This window comes from Mytilus galloprovincialis, chromosome 8 (genome assembly GCF_965363235.1).
Source record: "Mytilus galloprovincialis chromosome 8, xbMytGall1.hap1.1, whole genome shotgun sequence".
Taxonomy (NCBI): domain Eukaryota; kingdom Metazoa; phylum Mollusca; class Bivalvia; order Mytilida; family Mytilidae; genus Mytilus; species Mytilus galloprovincialis.
In genome coordinates, this window is record NC_134845.1 from 30,609,247 (window position 1) to 30,629,064 (window position 19,818).

At 31.5% G+C, this 19,818-nt stretch overlaps 1 protein-coding gene across 2 annotated transcripts; it reads left to right on the forward strand.

Moving 5' to 3' along the window:
• Positions 1–3,006: 3,006 nt before the first annotated feature.
• Positions 3,007–17,884, forward strand: LOC143085536 (UDP-N-acetylglucosamine--peptide N-acetylglucosaminyltransferase 110 kDa subunit-like). 2 transcript variants are annotated; one of them, XM_076261930.1, is made up of 20 exons: positions 3,007–3,256; positions 4,242–4,392; positions 4,691–4,934; positions 5,474–5,542; positions 7,810–7,926; positions 8,478–8,557; positions 8,776–8,865; positions 9,304–9,409; positions 10,201–10,442; positions 10,691–10,844; positions 11,780–11,881; positions 12,185–12,364; positions 12,625–12,783; positions 13,352–13,441; positions 14,007–14,132; positions 14,429–14,698; positions 15,003–15,473; positions 15,913–16,030; positions 16,316–16,439; positions 17,059–17,884. In XM_076261930.1, exons 1-20 carry the CDS (start codon positions 3,208–3,210, stop codon positions 17,210–17,212), a joined length of 3,096 nt encoding a protein of 1,031 aa, XP_076118045.1. In that variant the 5' UTR covers positions 3,007–3,207; the 3' UTR covers positions 17,213–17,884. The 2 variants fall into 2 exon arrangements, with proteins under 2 accessions (XP_076118045.1, XP_076118046.1); XM_076261931.1 differs by lacking the exons at positions 3,007–3,256; positions 4,242–4,392; positions 4,691–4,934; positions 5,474–5,542 and adding an exon at positions 6,661–6,748.
• Positions 17,885–19,818: the final 1,934 nt, after the last annotated feature.

A 19,818-nucleotide genomic window follows, 5' to 3' on the forward strand; every position in this document is an offset into this window, starting at 1 on the left:
AACGGGTCCCCAACCGTCCCCTAATCTGGACAGTGGTGTAACAGTTCAACATCACGAACGAACTATAAAACTCAGTCGAAAAAGGGTCAACCCGTCAGATGGATACACATAGAAATACAGCTAACAAAACACAGATAAGACCTGGCCGGCGACCAATCCCTTGTCACATCCCAACAACACTTAGACACTACTAGTACAGATGAGAGTACTCGCAGTTACAGATATATAGTTATTTAATTCAAAGTCAATAACAACTAAGAAATCATGCATCTAGGCCAACATTTTCAATCATTACACATCCAACATCCAATGGATTTAGTGTAAGACGTTATAAAGTAAACATTCAGAGAAATATATGACCTTGTGCAATGCCAAGATGCAAGTATCGACAGATTGTCGATGCATGAATGTGCATATTAGATAATATCTGAAAAAGTCTATTTTGGGCAATAAAAAAAAACACAAAAAAATATCTTTATACCCGGTATTTTAATAGCACGAATCGAAGAACACACATTGAGGATTTAGAACTGTTGGCTGTAACTCAAACAATTGTTTAATGTGGAAACAATGGCAATTTTAAAAATGGTACAACAAAAAAAATCCAGTTCTTTTCTGTTACCAAAGTGAATAAATTTTAAAAAGCTTCTAATGGGACTTAGAAATAAGTTTAATACACTATTTGTGGTTTACTAGTATATCCTGCAATAGTTTATCAAATGCCAATTATTGCTTTTAGCATTTGCAATATGAAAGGTTTAGAAATATGTCGTAAAATATAGTCAGATATGTCGGTAACATGAAAGAATCTTGAGTAACAGAACAACGGTAACAGGACAGAGTTGGTAACAGAAAGGATTTTTTTCTCAAAAAAATGCTTTATTTTATAGTTTAAGAAAAATACATCATTTCAGAGTGGTCACAATACGAAAATAACAGCAAACATTGCCATTTATCCTTTGAAACTGTATTTGCAAGATGAAAAATTTGCCTAGGTGAGGTAATGAAAAATTCTAAAATAAATTCCTTCCTGTTACTATCTACTATACTAGAATTGCACAATGTTCTCTGCTGTTATCAAAAGCAAAAAAAAAATATTTTTTTCATTCAATATACTGTATATCATTTAACTTTATTTAATATGGTGATGATAACTTATATCAAATGAAATGGTTGGTATATAGAAGATTAACTTTTTGATTCATCAGTGAAATTGTCTTGAACATCCTTTCTGTTACTGATCATGGTTATGCTGTTACTTTTTATCAAGTAACATGACAGAACGTAACATTACAGAATTACGCACTACTTAAAAGTTTTGTTCATTTACTCGAATTGTGTAGAAGTTTACTTCCATCTACATATCAATTTGATAAGATACTATACTATAAAAACACATGTACTGTTATAGTGCTGACAATGAAATATTCTCAGAAGGTACACAAAAAGGCTGTAACAGGAGACAACAAAACTATTTTTTCTCCAAATTCTTATATTATGGGAGTTCAGATTTTCACTGCTATTCACCTATACATATGGAGTCATACATTCAGGAAATGATGTTCTTCACATTGCATTAAAAGAAATAAAATTTTGGTCTTTCAAACGTGTCCACCCAGAGGTAACAGAAAAGAAATTTCCCCTGTGGACAACATTGAAAATACCCTTAAAAATGCAAAATTTTCGTACATGCTTTAGTTATAACAAAATCAGGCCAGTAATGGAGAAGTGTTTTATATAATCTATCAAAATTGTGAAAATCGGAAGGCTGTTTATTTAATTTAGATATTCTTTAAATAATTTAATTTTCAGAAAATAACAGGGGACACCATGATTTTTTTTGGGGGGTGACCCTTTAAACTATATTTTTTTTACTACAAGAATGTTTAATTTGGTCCAGTTGGTGCATTATATACTCTAGTTAATACTGAAACTTAAAATTTTCCAAAAAGATGCCTGAATATAAAAAAAAAAATTGCTGGTGAAAGACGGGACATGGAAATTAGACTTTTTTCAGATAATTTCTCATATGTATTTAGTTGTGATTTTAGTTTACTGATAACAAAAACAACAAATAAAACAATATTTATAAAAGATCCAATCACAGTGTTAAATTAGTAAAATTTTAGAATAAGTTAGTTGAAAGGATTGATAAGTTTTAATACCAGGATCGTTTCTAAGTGTTCAGTTGGGCACGATAATCAACATCTCCGCAAAAATGAGGATGAGCTATCTCGTTTGAAATGAGTTTTCTACCGGTACAACAAAACGTCTATGGAAGAATTTTAAATAATAAAGGTTCAAGTTAAGTAATCAATGGTAACGAAATCATCATAAAGTGAATCAGAAACATAATTTTAGATTTGAGACTATAATAGATAATTCAGAGTAAAACGGAGTAACAAAGTGAATATCTTTTGATATCTTCCGTGTAATTATATAAGTTCATCTTCTTTTAGATATGCGTTTTATATTGTAAAATACCAAATTGATTTTAGCTATTTTCGCCGGACCGTACAAATATAAGCCCACTGTGAAAAATCAAGATGTGTTCTTGTGAGCCAAAAAAGTGATCTGTGAAAATGTGTCCACCCGGTATTTTTTCACAGTAAAGGTATATTTATATGTGTCCGATGCTGTGAACAAGTGTCCATTTATACATAGATTCCGTGGACATAATTTTCTGTGAAAAAATGTCCGGTGGACAAAATTTCATGGCGGACAATATTTAATTCTTACACTCCCCTGGAGGAAGTTACATAGCGAAAAATCACTGACATTAATTATCCAGCACTATGAAATTTCTTAGTGAAAAAGCATGAACGTTTAAAGTAGGAAAATAAGTTTGCGGATGTTATAAATGTTTTATTGGAATTTTTTTATTTACCCCTGGTTTGCCTCAAAAAACTAAGCGACCAATCAAATGAGTTGTTTTAGGTATGTGATCAAATGACCTTGACTTCGGGCTAGCGAGGCATTGACGTCATCAGAAAATTTTTCCAGTTTGAGCTGACGAGGACCAAGAATATATACTTCATATGTTGTGGTCATTATTTATATTTAAAAATTTGATGACTGTGAAAGGAATATACAATTATTGACTTGCAGTGATTAATATACAGTCATTGAATATTCACAAAACCAAGAATCTTATAAAACTTTTACCAAGACGTTAACGGACAAAGACGATCGCCATTTTTTGTCAGGATGAAGGAAATTGCCACAATGGCACAGTTTACCGTGTCTGATGTCACAGGTAGTTTGAAAGCCTAATTTTATATATATACCAATTGCATGCATAACAAACATGAATGGTTTCCAGAGCAATGTACACAAAAAGTAAATAACTAATGCAGCAAAGTAACCTCCATCTTTTTGGTTGTTGCATGTATTTTGTCATAATTTTGGCATGGCAAATGGTTTAAAGTTGTCAAAGGTGATGTCTTACACATAATTGTGTGCTGACAAGCCTTTATCATTCATTATATTGACTTAATTTGACTAGAATCAGTAAGCACACGGCTATAATAAATCAAGTGCTGAACAATTCAACATGTATGAAATACTTGCCACTGGACGTTGAGTAACCAAAAAAAAAATACCAATTTCGAAATAAATAACAAACTCTATATGCTTACCTTTCATATGTAAAAACCCATGATCCAGTATTTAAAGAAAAGTAATTATTTTGGCCTTCGGTTACTTGAATCAGAGTTGTTTTAGCACAGTCACAGACACTTTTCTATCCATGGGAATTTGACTATCCATATATATAGTAGAAGGTGGCTAACTATTTTTTAGCTCATGTTCATCTCCACTTCTGGTGCTTTTTGTACCCTTTTAAAAAGTTTTATATGAATCTTTTCAATGAATATTTTCCTAGTACTTTCTCTGTGTACTTCTTTCATGGTAATTTAACTATTATTCACTAAACAATGAAGAAAACTTGAACTTCAGTCAGTTCTTACTTTTCCATATCATGTATTTTAGAGCTACATTGTACATAAAGGTTATGGTTGGATTAGAATAATGGTTACATTGTAGTTTTAGTAATTAAATGCCACCTTTTTGGTTAAACTTTTCTATTTAACTATAATGTGATTGCCAAGTTCAAGATTATTTAATCAGCATTTTTGTCACTTTGAACATGCATAAAATATTTGTCAGTGTATATTTAGCAACCAACAATCAATCTTTCTTTATGTCATGTCTGATATATAAAATAATTTATTTATTTTCAGGTTTAGCTGAATTAGCTCACAGAGAATATCAGGCTGGTAATTATGAGAATGCAGAACAGCTGTGTATGCAGTTATGGAGACAAGAACCAGACAACACAGGAGTCCTTTTGTTACTAAGTTCTACACATTTCCAGTGTAGAAGACTGGACAGGTAAGTTCAGAAGAAAACTAGGCTCATAATAGATTTAACTAGTACACAAGTATTCAACTGTTTTTGTATCATATGTGTTGTTGTCACACTCTGTGTTGTCAAATTTAGACTGCAGTTCAATCATGGAAATACATTGTACAGTGATTTTACCAGCGCTCAAATTAACAGTTTATGACTTTTTTCTAATTTTATAAGTAAACACAACTGGAAGGTCTTCAACAGTGACTTAGAGTTATCAACTTCTGTGTACATGAAAAATTTCTTATATAATTGTAAAACTTACTTATATACATTTCAGATCGGCTTACTTCAGTCAGCTTGCCATTAAACAGAACCCAATGTTAGCAGAGGCATATTCTAACCTTGGTAATGTTTACAAAGAGAGGGGACAACTACAGGAGGCTTTGGAGAACTACAGACATGCTGTTAGACTAAAGCCTGATTTTATTGATGGATATATTAACTTGGCAGCAGCCCTCGTAGCTGCTGGAGACTTGGAACAGGCAGTACAAGCTTATGTCACAGCATTACAATATAATCCAGTATGTATGATTTATATTCTTCACATACATCATCAATCAATTTATATTGGCATATATATATATATATATATGTATAAGGTTTTAATTTTTGATATGGTTGTTATAATATAATATAATGTAAAATGGGCTTGAATAGTATGTGTGTGACTGTCAGTCTCAGTACTAAAACAAGATATCAATAGTATGTTGTTTTCTTGTAAATGCAATGAGATGTGTGTGTATGTCAATGATACAGTAACCCAACAAAAATAAGTGTGTTAAAGGTTTGACAGGGAAGTTCCGGAACCAAATTTCTGCTATTGAGGTGGAATTGAGGATTCTCAAAGTTCAAAGTATGTAGTTATTTTTTTGTGTTTAAATCCATTTTTACTGATGCATGAGTAGAAACAAATTTGTTATTATTATATTAATGTTAGGATAGTTCATTATTTGTTTATTAAAAATATAAGTGGACGATAAATGGGATGAAATCAACTAGAAATTGTTTTGAATGCAAATGATTTAATTATTAACTATACATTTGAACTTGTGTTTTACAGGATTTATATTGTGTGAGAAGTGACCTTGGAAATCTACTAAAGGCATTAGGAAGACTAGATGAGGCTAAGGTAGGAGATCTTATAAATGTAGCAAACAAGTTGGGTAAAGATAAACATTTTCCCTTAATTGTATGAACTTTTTGTATAGTTATTAATCTCAGCATTATGAGAGTTAGAAGGATAAAAAGGCTTCTGTTCAGATATTTCATGGTTTTGTACTTCCCTTAAAAGACAGCATAGATGCAGAATCGTAAAAAAGATGGTTTTTGTTGCACTTTGAAATAGATTGTAAAAAGGACTTTACTTGAAATAAAAGTGAGGGTTTATTATTGGAAAAAACATAACCATCAAATTGAATGAATTTGCATATAGTCTGTCTTTCAAGGTCATTTGTGTGATAAATGCAGTATTTTCAGAATGCACAGACAGGATGACATATCAGCCAAAGAAATTGTCTTTTTGCAAATAACTCCTGTTTAATAAAATGCATGATGGTTATTTTGGGATACTGTTATGAAAAACAACCTTCAAACTTATAGATTTTCATTTAAACAGAGAGCACTTGTGAAAAGAAACTTTCCGGACTGTCATCCTGTCTTTTTAGAGAATTACAACATTACAGAAAGAAAGAGACAAAATTTCAATACTTTTGTACAATATGCCATTTGTGTAGAAAGTCTCAAAACTTTACCCTTAAGTGAGAGATTTATTTTACCTATTTTGATAAGGAAATTAATTATAATTTTTATTTGTGATCTCTTATTTTGATGTGAAAAAGTATTCTTCATTTTATTCTGCAAAACTTTTATTATACAAAAGTATTGATATTTGAAAGAAATATTTAATTGCTATTTGAATCTGAAAAAGCCTTCTTATCCTTCCCATTTAATGGTCATGTGTTGTGTTTCTGTGTGTTTCAAATAGCTAACCCATATGTATGAACTCCATAAACTGTAAATTGACACAGACAAGTTTCATCTGAAGTTTAATTCAGCTTCAGTGCATTGATCTTTTTGAGAAGTACTACCATGGGAATTGGGAAATTGATATATAATAGCTATTTGTAATATGCAGATTTTGTGAATAGTTGTATATGATGTGTATATGAATTACACGAAAAATACTAAAAAAAGAAATTACTAATACTACTTTACCTTACTAATTAAAAATCTTTTTTATCGTTTCTATAATAGAAAATCTGGTATCAAAAACATACCCTGAAGGAACACAAGTCAACAGGAAAAGCCATTTGGAATTCAGGGTGACCTTTCAATGGTAATTACTACAAAACAACATGGTAAAATGAGGTATTGTATAAAAACAAAGAACCAATCAAACCAATGTTTTGGCTATCTTTTGACTTTTTTCTTTGGCATTCTATCTCTAAAAGATGTGAGAAATTGGGTCTATGTTGTAAGTATAAAAGAATTATTTAAAAGTTTCACAAAAAAATCCAATCAAAAAGTTTTATTTAATCTTGACTTCATTTTAATTGGGATAAAAATGGAATTGTTTTCTCTCCTTCTTCAAAATTCAATCTTTGGCTTTTGAACACTGAAAAGTTAGAAAAATCTCAATGAAATTTTAGAAAGGTCATAATGAAGTCTTGGAGACGCATATCCAAGCACGCGCATCTGCAGACGCTTGCGGTCGCAGCAGGGAAATATCTTTCAGTTGCAAGATACCTAGGATTGACTATCAGAACTTGCAGGAAATCAAAATTAATTTCAATTATTTTCTTTGATTTAGAAACAATCCAGTTTGGATATTTTTTCTTTACAAATATTTGCTAAATGTTAACCAAAAAATATTTGCAAGAAACTGTCTGAAAGTCTGCAATTGGAAAATATTTCTCAGCATTTGAATTTTGAACATGAAATTCTAAGCATGAGTCCTTGCTCTTCAATGCTGATTATATAAGTGAAACAAAAAACTTGACAAATATTGAAGTAGAAATTATGATTAGTTAGATAACTGATCATGATCTACTATTTGATTTGTTTTTGTTACCCTTTATTTTCACTTATATGTTCAAGCATTTGAAGAAATAATATATGCTTAAAGTTTCATAGACGAGGAAACTTTGTGTTTCAAGATTTTGTGCTAGAAATAACATAAAATTTCAGAGACATTGTAATGAAATTGATTCTTTCATTGAAAGTTTTCATATTGATAATATGGTAAGTACAGATAACAGAGACACCAGGGTTCCTTTGTCAGAAGTTCAAGATGCATTCAGCGCATGCGTAGGAGCGCAGCAAAGCGTGGCACATGGCAATGAAGGCGATATTTGTGGATTAACTTTATACTAATCAATTTATTTTCTGAATTTGTAGGCTTGTTATTTGAAGGCCATAGAAACACAACCAAGCTTTGCTGTGGCTTGGAGTAATTTGGGATGTGTGTTTAATGCTCAAGGTGAAATATGGTTAGCAATTCATCATTTTGAGAAGGTAAGATGATTAAAATAAATATATACAGATATAAGAAGATGTGGTATGAGTGCATATGACACAACTCTCCATCCAAGTTACAATTTGTAAATGTGAACCATTACAGGTATAAGTACTGTCTTCAACATGGAGCCTACAAAATAATAAATATATTTTTAAAGCATGTTTAAATATCAACTGTTATTTTCAACTTAATTCATTCTAGAAGAGCAGTTTAGTCTGACACCAATGAATGGACTTTTTCTACAAGCATTTCAGGCAAATCTTTTACATAATTATCTTAGATATGTGTCTTCTCTCTTTTCAAATTATGTCTTCCAGGGTGAACACATTGATCTTTCAAAAATCTGACCAGGAAACATTGCAATTTCAGGAAAGGACTATTATAATAGACCCTAATAACTGTCTTCAAAAATATATCTCATCACAGACTACTCCTTTCAACATTCCATTAGACATGTAGATTTGTATTCTCCATACAAGATGTTCACATATATATCTATGATGTTTATGATTGATATTAATAAAGTTATTGTTGTATTTGTATATAGGCAGTAGCATTGGATTCCAACTTCTTAGATGCTTATATCAACCTGGGAAACGTGTTAAAAGAAGCAAGAATATTTGATAGGTAAATCTTGAATAAATCATCATTATTTTATCAGGATTATTGTAAAAGATTTTATTGCATAGAAAAAATAAATGCTAAATTTTGACAAAAATGTAGCAACATAATTGTGTTATTCTTTAAAAAAAAAATTTATTTGAATAAAACTAATAACTAATTGTGTGATTAAGTTCAGAATATCAGTTGAAACCATTGTTATAACCAAATTATTTCTTTTGTAGAGCTGTAGCTGCCTACTTGAGGGCATTGAATTTGAGTCCAAATCATGCAGTTGTACATGGAAATCTTGCTTGTGTTTATTATGAACAAGGGTATGTAAAGATTTCTATTTGTATGGTTGAAGCTTTTTAACAAAATTGATCAAAAAAATAAATTTAACAAATATAAAATAGAGATTAAAGACCTGATATAAGGCCACAATTAAAAATATTTTGGTTTGCCCAAACCCTACCCAAGGTTGAGACAGTGGGTAGGTAGGTAGGCATTTTCTTTTCTTTTTTTTTTTAAGAAATTTACGTATCAGATGTTTATTATGTCTTCATGCCTATCTGATTAAAAAAAAACCAATCAAATCAGGACAATAAAAGAATTTGAGTAGGCAGCTTTTTTCTGGGTAGGTAGGGTTTGGACAAACAAACCTCTTCTTTTTTATGGCCTAAGTAATCACTTTAAATCTTTTGAATTAGCATAAGTCAAATGATTTTCTGTTTTGCAAGATGTAATTTCAATAAACATATTCAATTTTGTAGATTGATAGATCTTGCCATAGATACCTACAAAAGAGCCATAGAGTTGCAGCCAAATTTCCCTGATGCTTATTGTAATCTTGCCAATGCATTGAAAGAAAAGGGAAAGGTTAGTTTCCTCTTAATCAAAAAATGAAATTTGTCACTGGCAAGCAGAATTTATAATCTATCAGTTAATTATAAAACTTATCTTCCCACAGGCCTTCAAGTATTTCTAAAGAATATCTGTTATTATCGTTATTAATCTTTTAGCTAGGTACAGTTTTACAGTATCTTATGGTTGTAGAAAAAAGAATTTGCATTGTTAAACATTATAATCTCTCTTCCTTAGACTAATGGGTAGCAACCATATTTGGTTGTATTGGACATTTAATAGCTCATTATCAGCTTTGTCTAAAGAATCGGGTAAAATAATTACAATGTGTACCATAATGGTCTTTGAAAAATATTATTTTTGCACTAAATACATTGAAGTCCTACTTTATATCCGTGTTTAGGGCTGTTCCAAAAAAAAACTGTATGGGGGGTTGGAACGCAGTTTTTGTCAGCACCCACCACCCAGACAATTGTAATTGAGAATTATAGTGCATTATAGTGTGAAATTTGCTCTGATACCCATCACCCATGTATTATTAATATAATGTGCCTTCCACCCCCCCCCCCCCCCCCTACATTTTTTTCTGGAATAACCCTTATATGAATGTGATTCATATATATAGATAATTAAAAGAGCTGTTTTATATAAACTAATGTCTTTGGTACTGATGAACAGACAGTTTCATGGTGCAGTATTTCTATTGATGATGCTTACTTTCTTTTAGATATAAATTTAGAATAAACAGAAATTATGAAAAAACAATGAAATAAGATTACATTTTTTGAATGATTGATGTATTTCAGGTTGTTGATGCAGAAGAATGTTATAACACAGCATTAAAGTTATGTCCCACACATGCAGATTCACTGAACAACCTGGCAAACATTAAACGAGAACAGGGTTTAACAGAGGATGCAGTCAAGTTATACATGAAGGCTTTAGAGGTCTATCCAGAGTTTGCAGTGGCTCATTCTAACTTGGCCAGTGTACTACAACAACAAGGCAAATTACATGAAGCACTATTACATTATAAAGAAGCCATTAGGTACATTTGAATTGATTAGAATGAACAAAGGAAATTGGGGGATTTGAAAGAAAGAAAAAAAAACCCCACTAAAATATTTACTTTTAAGTAAAAGATTAAAAGGACGCTTACATATCTATGTTTGTTTCTTATTATGAGGTTTATTAAAGTTCTAGAATATATGAAGTAAAAATAAAAAGGAGTTTACCCAAAATCAGTAAAAGATGAGTATAAATAACTTGATCTTTAATGTAATTATAATTTTGCAGGATTTCCCCGACATTTGCTGATGCCTATTCTAACATGGGTAACACATTAAAGGAGATGCAGGACATACAAGGAGCATTACAATGTTATACCAGAGCTATACAGATTAACCCAGCTTTTGCCGATGCTCATAGCAATTTGGCATCCATACATAAAGTAAGGAAAGCTAGATAAATGCCTTAACCCTTTCGCCGACGAGTCCCGGTTTACCGGGATTCACGCTTCAGACAGCTGACGATGAGTCCCGTTTTACCGGGATCGGAATACCTCTTTTATGTTTCCCGCTCAAACAGTGCAAACGTGGGTTATCTTTCTTTGATGGATAACCCGGATGAAAGTGTAAACAATGGCGGTTCCGTTTGTTGAAAACCGTGTCAAAATCAGAGGAAATTTACGGAATTTACGAGAATTTGAAATGAGGGAACATTTTTTTTGAAAGAATATGGAAGAATTGAAGCCAAAATAGTATACTTTTTTTGACATAAAATGTCGTTTTATGTACAAAACAGTTGGAATGGACATCGATCAGTGTGAGGAATTTGTACAGCCTCATAAAATTTTTCAAAATTTTGCCGTTTTGGGTTAAAAAATTACGATTTGGGGTGAAAGAATCGAATTTTGAGAATTTCACCTTGATAATGACGAAAATTTGAAAATTTTGATATTTTATGAAGAAAAAATTGTCAAAACATGAACAAAACTGTGAACATGGTCTTAGAGAATAAAATAAATACACAAATAACTATAAACAAGTTTTTATTGACATTTATTATGAATATTTCCAACTTGAGTAATAGTAGCCAGGGACGCCATCGTCTCAGAGAAGCTTCTGTCTGGGCAGCAATCGGTGAAAGGGTTAAGCTTTTTAATCAGGAAATAGCAAATAGACAACAAAGAAAAAGGGAATTTTCATTTATATCTTTAGATAGCATAACAATCATGTTGTTTGGAATAATAAGTGGCATATATTATTTCACTGGATTTACAACCAGTTTCTGATTGTCTGTTTGACATATTTATTATTTACTCTAGGTAGCATGTAATCCAAATCCAGCTTTCTTTTATAAAGGGTTATACTAACTATTTTACAGGATTCAGGAAATATACCAGAAGCTATATCATCCTACAGAACTGCTCTGAAGTTAAAGCCAGACTTTCCTGATGCTTATTGCAACTTAGCACATTGTTTACAAGTAAGTTTCTAGACAAAATATCCTCATCAAAGATACCAGGCTTATGATATAGGACACTAGACTCAAGGTTGCATGGGACTAAGAGAGCAATCTCATATGAACAGTTGGACCATAGAAATACTGAACAGAATATTGTCGTATAAAGTTCTAAACATTTAACCCATTTCACAAGTGAGAATTTATAATAATCATTGAAAGAATTATATGTAAGTTCAGATGAACTACTTTTATTTGGATAATATATCAAAAATATAATCCCTTTTGATAATATAATTGACATATATATTTGGTTGTATTTTGTAGATTGTGTGTGATTGGAGTGACTATCCAGCAAGAATGAAACGTCTTGTACAGATTGTCCAGGATCAGTTGGAGAAGAATCGCTTGCCATCAGTACATCCACATCATAGCATGTTGTACCCACTGTCTCATTCAATGAGGAAAGCTATTGCTGCCAGACATGCTAATCTCTGTCTAGAAAAGGTATAGAAACATTGTTTAGCATTTTATTTATTTATCAGAATCAAGACATGTTTTACCATATCACTAATTCACAAAGGATTTTGGTATAGTGTAATTCACTAAGAATTTTGGTATTTAAATCATATTTTCTTTGTGTGATATTGAAAGTTTTCAAAGTACAAAGTCTGAGTATAAAGGATTCCTATTATCTTTTTTTACACTAAACAAATTATTCACATGTTGTTACTATGATGTTTATGATAGTTTTATTATTAATACAGATAAATGTACTACATAAACCTCCCTTTGAGCACCCTAGTGCACACATAGATCGTAGTGGCAGACTTAAGGTTGGCTATATCAGCTCAGACTTCTGTAATCATCCTACATCCCATCTGATGCAGAGTATTCCTGGAATGCACGACAAGAGGGAAGTGGAGGTAAACAAATAATTTTTCTCTAGTTGATGCTTATTACTAATAGACCAAGATTTCATGAAAGTAATTTACTTTCAGTAGATAAATGAAAATTATTATGATCACAAGAGCAGCATTGCAAATTAAAGTGTTCTTAGACTGGTTGATTTGATTGTGAATTTTGCTCAATTTAAGGTCTATGAATTATTTTAAGCGAAAATAAGAAATGCATATCTTCAATATTTTAAATGAATCGTCTACCAGAACATTCTAAACTCTTTCATACGAGTTTCTGTACATCGGCTAAGAAATACAAAATTTACAAGACTTGATTAATTTATGTACATAACATCCTGGTCTTTTTAATGATCACATGATTAATAAGAGTACATATTACTGAGCAGAAGACCATGAGCATTCTCCATTTGATCACAGTATAAACCTCAACTGAACAAAATAACTGGGTAAAAAAAAACGATTGTTGCAGGACTACATTTTATTTCCATTGATTGAATTAATCTTCATACTGTCAGACTATATTTATATTTGTATTTGTTATCAAATTACAAGTCAATTAAATTCTCTCTTGTAGATATTCTGTTACTCCTTAAGTCCAGATGATGGAACAACATTCAGAAACAAGATTGCTAGTGAAGCTGAACATTTCATTGATCTATCACAGGTAAAAATCTTCACTAAAACCTAGAAATTAATTGCAAACATTTCGATCTGTCACAGTTAAAAGTCCTGTCAGACTTTTAAATCTTCAACTTGACTGCAAACATTTGAAATGAATATTTGTTGTTAAACACTTGTGTTAAAAGTGATATTAGCCATGTTGAATAGTAATAGATAAGTATCCAAAACTAATCGAGATGAGTGTTATAGATTAAATCTGACAGAAAAAATTTATCCACTACTAGTTGTCTGGGATATGTTCATAGGAACGACACTCACTTGACAATTGTATACATTTACTGTATTTAGGACCAATGTTAAAAAGATGTAGTATTTTTTGCCTGAAGATGTAATAGGCAAATAAGAAAATCAAAATTTTGGTAAAAAGGTTGGAGCCTTTTGCACTTAAAAAGTATTCAATAAATTTACTCTTTACATGCAATAATTATTTAAACAAGTAAATTTCATTCAAACTTATTTGTTCATTACCTTTCAGAACCATGGGAAGGGAATTAATTTTAATAAACTCCCAACAAACATTTATTTCATGTCATCCTTTTCTTTTTCAGGTGCCGTGTAATGGTAAAGCCGCAGATAGGATATATGCAGATGGTATCCAAATACTTGTAAACATGAATGGTTATACAAAAGGAGCTAGAAATGAATTGTTTGCTCTGAAAGCAGCTCCTATACAGGTTTGTACAAACGATACATAGTTTGAATGGTTTGAACATTAAAGGGAGATGAAATTTGTCAATGAAAATGCAATCTAAAAACACATGAACAATCAAATGTATAGATGTGTTTGAAAACATTAGCAGCTTCTCACATGTGAACATTACATATATTTACAATGCTTTAAAGGGGCCTTTTGTAGGAAGCTGTGATTTTAGGCTTAAGAACAACTTTATCTGGAATTAGTAGATATCTAAATAAATTATCTCAGGGATAACATAATGGAAAAAAACCATTTTATCATTTACAATTACAGGTGATGTGGCTTGGATATCCCGGTACAAGTGGTGCATCATTTATGGATTATATTTTAACGGATGAAGTGACATCACCTATACATCTGGAAGATCAATATTCTGAGAAGTTAGCCTTTATGGACAATACATTCTTTATTGGAGATCATCAACAAATGTTCCCTCATATCAAGAACAAGATACTTATAGAGTCAAATGGCAAAGTGTCCGACAACAGTATAATATTGAATGGTGTAGATCTGGAACCTCTCAAAAGAACAGGAGATATTAAGGTAAAGCTTTCTTATTGTCATTAGTTCCTTTTTACCTAAGACAGAAGTTTAATGCTTATATTTTGATGTAATAAGTACAATGCCATTTTTAAAAATTAAAAACACAAATTTATTTTAAACAAATATATTTCAAGATATGCATTATCAACAAAAGAATTAATTCCAATGAAAAAAGCATGAAAACAAGACCCGTAATGGATGATGAATATATACTTTACGAATCACTTAGTTTAAAAAAAAAATATTTGAAAAAAATATAAAAACCAAAAAAAAACCCCATATATATTTTACAATTATTTTACAGAGAGTGATATATGAGGCAGAACATGGGGAGACAACTGATGAAGACGATGGATCACCTGCCAAGGTGGCATTTGAAATCATGGATTTACCTGTACAGAGTATTCTACAGACCATGATCCAGACAGGACTGTCTCATTCTATGATTAATGACATTGTCATCCAGAATGGTGTCACTACAAACCAAACAAACAATAAAGCTGCCACTGGAGAGGAGATACCCCAGAATATCATTATAAGTGCTCGTAGTCAGTACAGTTTACCAGACGATGCTGTTGTATACTGTAACTTTAACCAGTTATATAAGATAGATCCAGCTACACTGGACATGTGGATAGAGATTCTAAAGAACGTTCCTGAGAGTATATTATGGTTATTACGGTTCCCAGCTGTGGGTGAAGCTAATGTTGTCAAGAGAGCTACAGCTAGTGGTTTGAATGCTGATAGGATTGTCTTCTCTCATGTTGCTCCAAAGGTAAATGTTCAATAAAATCCACAACTCTGTCAACATTCTCTCAACGTACTTGATGTTGAGCATTTGAAGTGTTACAAAAAAATTACAAATGTAAAGGAATCAGAGAAAAGTGCCATTGTATTATAGTTTTTATGAGGATAAAGCATACATTGCATAGGACTTGTCTCAGGCATGCATCTTCATTGTTTTTTTTTTTTTTGTGTAGCTCACATGTTTTCTACAAGTGTGGTTACAAAACTACTTATGATGAAATTCTTGAAAAATTTTATCAGGATTAATAATTTACAGACTTTTAACCTTTATGCTCATCTTTCTCTGCAATAAAATATATTAAAAAAGATACAGAAATGAAAAAAACCCATTGTAAAACTATATTGACTATCCTCAAAGAACACTTTTTTTGTATACCCTTCTAAAACTGTCATCTTTTTATCTCCAGGAGGAACATGTACGACGAGGTCAGTTGGCTGATGTATGTCTTGATACACCATTGTGTAATGGTCATACAACTGGCATGGATGTATTATGGGCAGGAACACCTATGGTCACATTACCAGGTATGTGCAGCATCCTTTAGTCATTTATTTTTTATGTAGTATTTTTATTAAATTTTAGCAGGAAATTAAGTTCTTGTTGTTTAAAATTAAAAAAAAACCCAGAACATTTACAGCAAAATCCAACACTAAATGTATAATAATCAGCAGAGAAAGTTATTTCTATTGCCTCGAGAAGAGATTGGTTGTTGAAATCTTCCACAAGTAGAGACATTCTAAAATAGTCAGTTGATTGGTACTTTTTTATACTGGTTCAGTAGAAGCTTAATAAATTTTATTATATTTTAGGTGAAACACTTGCCTCCAGAGTAGCATCATCTCAGCTGCATGCATTAGGATGTGCTGAATTAGTAGCCAAAAACAGGGAAGATTACATCAAAGTAGCAACAAAACTTGGTGCAGAACCTCAATAGTAAGTAGCTAAATAATGTATAATGGTGACTTATTGAAACCTTTATAGCTGAAGTATTGAGACCTTAATAGTCAATACTTATTTGAGCAAGTTATCAATACTTATAGTTTATCGTTGATCAGCTCAACGAGACTTATTTTCTCACTTGAGCCGGGACGGCGAAAGCGAGAAAACCAATCGAGTTGAGATGACCAATGATAATCTGTTTAGCGTTATTTTACCAATGACAACGTTCTAAATTTGATGTCAATTTCATTAGAAACGCCACGTGTCTCCTCAGTTTCTAGCAATAATTTTCCATCTCAAGCGAGTAGCATGATATGAAAAATTATCACAAAAAAAGATCAAAGGAAAAATGAACAAAGTAGCAATAATTAACAATATTAAACATTTATTTATTTGTTCAAATGCAGTCTGTGATGATACCAGATACTGGATATCACATCATTTCTTCAGATTGATGTTTAATGCATGAATTTGACTTTGGTAGTTAACCAGTGACTCATGGTTCCTCCTTTACTGTTCATAAACAATCTGATAAATTTTCATAATCTCAGGTGAATATATCACAAATTTAATGCCAAATGTATGTAAATAATAAATTTTGTTTATTTTTCAGTTTGAGAAAGATGAGAGCTAAAGTCTGGAAGGGAAGAACAGCAAGTCCATTGTTTAGCATTAGGAAATATGCTTACAGTATGGAAAAATTATTTAAAGAAATGTGGAGAAAATATGAAAATGGTGAAGAAGTAGATCACATCACTCATACATAAACTTGTAGTACTTCACGACACAAGTGTGTAGTGCTTCGTGACATTGAGAGTGCTTTTTATGTGTCCTTAACATTGTATATATGTGACATTCTATATATTTCAGTGTTGATAACCCTCTGAATGGATAGTTTTTTTAGATTCCGTGTACTTTATATGTATATAAGTGTGCTCATCAGTTCATTACACATGTACAGATTGTATAGACATACATCATTGTATATATCAGAAATGTTACATTTCACTTTCTATCATCATTTGATTTTTGATTTTTACAAAAATCAAGAAAATTAGATGTTTTATAACAAGATTTAAGCTTATGTTTGCAGAGAGTTTATTTGTAGTTTAACCCCAAAAAGAAAATATAAACAAATTTCTAGTTCATTTGAAGCATATTTGGCATAGATGATAGTATGATTAATATTCATAAGCATTGAAATGATAATTCTTGGTAATTGTTGACAAACATTTTATTATGCAATAGTTGTTATTTTATTGTGCACATTTTAGCTAGTAATTGTACATAAAGGGAAATACAATTTTCCTGTGCCTGATGTAGATGTTAAGTGGCAAGTTTTTATCAGAATGCTTGGCATTATATATATTGTTATACCTTATTTATTGAAGGATGAACGATCACTGTCTGCAGAAATATAAAAAAGGATAAAAACAAAATTAGTTTCGTTTTTTTTTTAAAGTTATTATCAATCTTTCTGACACTACTTTGGAAATAAATAAACCTTCTATTTGGGATTAAGAGAAGAAAAAAACAGATTGTTCAATGATGTCTTTAACACTGATTGATCTCCAGTCAACTCGTTCATAAAAAAAATAATCTTATATTTAGTCAGAGATTACTCTGATGTCCAATGGCTGTTTTGCCAGACAAACAGGGGCTGTGGGACATCAGAGATCGTACCATATCAAAAAGTGGATATTTGCCCGACTGATAGAAATAGATTTTGTCTAAAATAAAATCCAATGTTGACAAACTTACCAGTATGTGGAGGTAAGCAATTATATAGGTCACTGTAAGACCTTCAACAATGAGAATACTTCATATCGTATAGCCAGTTTGAAAAGGCCATCCAAGAACAAAAATCAAATGAGAAAACTAACAACTAATAAATAATCCAATTAACCAAAAACAAAAATGACAGAAAGAACCACCTAAACCACTTAATTACTAGTTAACCCTTTCCTCCATAATGACGCCTTTTGACGCCACCCCCTTTACTCCATAATGATGCCTGGGTAGTGCCTCAGTTGAAACGTCTTACCTACAAAAAAACTTTATCAGACTTAATAAAATTTGTATTTAATATAAAAATGATATTCATGAGAGGATCTGACTGGAATTTTATTTTTGAAATATTTGTTTTCGCAATGCATTAACACTTTAAACCTGATGAATTATTTTTTTGGAAAAAAATCCTATGCGAATCAAGTATGTAAAAAAAAATTCCATGGAGGAAAGGGTAATTAAACATGCTTATTAGCAATTGCCCTTTAATCTGGACATGGGTGTAACAGCCCAGCATAAGAATGAACTATGACATGGGTGTAACAGCCCAGCATAAGAATGAACTATGCTCATTAGATTGGTATAGAGCAAAAAAACAGACACAAAGTACAGTTATTGGTGTACTTGCAGTGACTGAAATCCACTTCAAATTCAACTTCTCTTGGACGAAAAGAATGAATCGGTACATATCCAACCCATCAAGTGTAAAGACATCTTGAACAGTTTTGGGGACGTGTATGATTTTGTGCGATCAATATATATTAAACAGTATTGACTGGTGTTTCTTTGTGGGGATATTGTCTTAAATATCTTGGAACAATTTTCTAAATATTCTCTGGTTGGGTCTGAATCAATCTTACTTAGTGTGTAAAAGATGGCTGCCACTTTCAGTATTGCCTATGATTTTAATATGCTAGGTGAGCAATTCAGGATCGAAAAGTCTCTAATTGAGCTATAGTACACAGGTAAGGAAAATCCCAGTTATTCAATTGGTCTAGAACTGTTGGTATTCTGCTGCTTTTGGTTTATATGCAATAATTTGTAAACTGGTCCCAAATGCTTTTCAAAATTTTGTATGTGAATACTATTGACAAAATGGAAGTCAAGTTCAATATTGAGGTGGCAGGTACCAGTTTTGGTATACCAGAACATGTGTCCCACGCAGAAATTTTGTTATAGTTAAGTATTGAGGTATATAATTGCATCATGTGGACTGAAAAATTAAATGAATGTAAATTCTAGGTGTAATACCACCAAATCATGGTACGTCACATCCGGTTGCATACGAAAGTAGGTCTAAAAAAATATTCTCTTGAATTTGACCATTGTAGGTAATTAATCCTACATTTTATTGCAGTAAAACTATTTCTGTGTCATAAACATATGTCTTGGGTATTTCAAAACACCATTATTTTTTATTTGTGATTTCTATAGAAAATTTTGTAATCTTGAGGTTACATGGTGACTAAACCTTGTACACAGATAGAATAAGGGGAGAAATTTGATTGGTTAACTTACAATGATGGTTATTTTCTTATATGCAATGAAATGTTATGTGAAACTTTTTCTATAGAACTGGACAGGA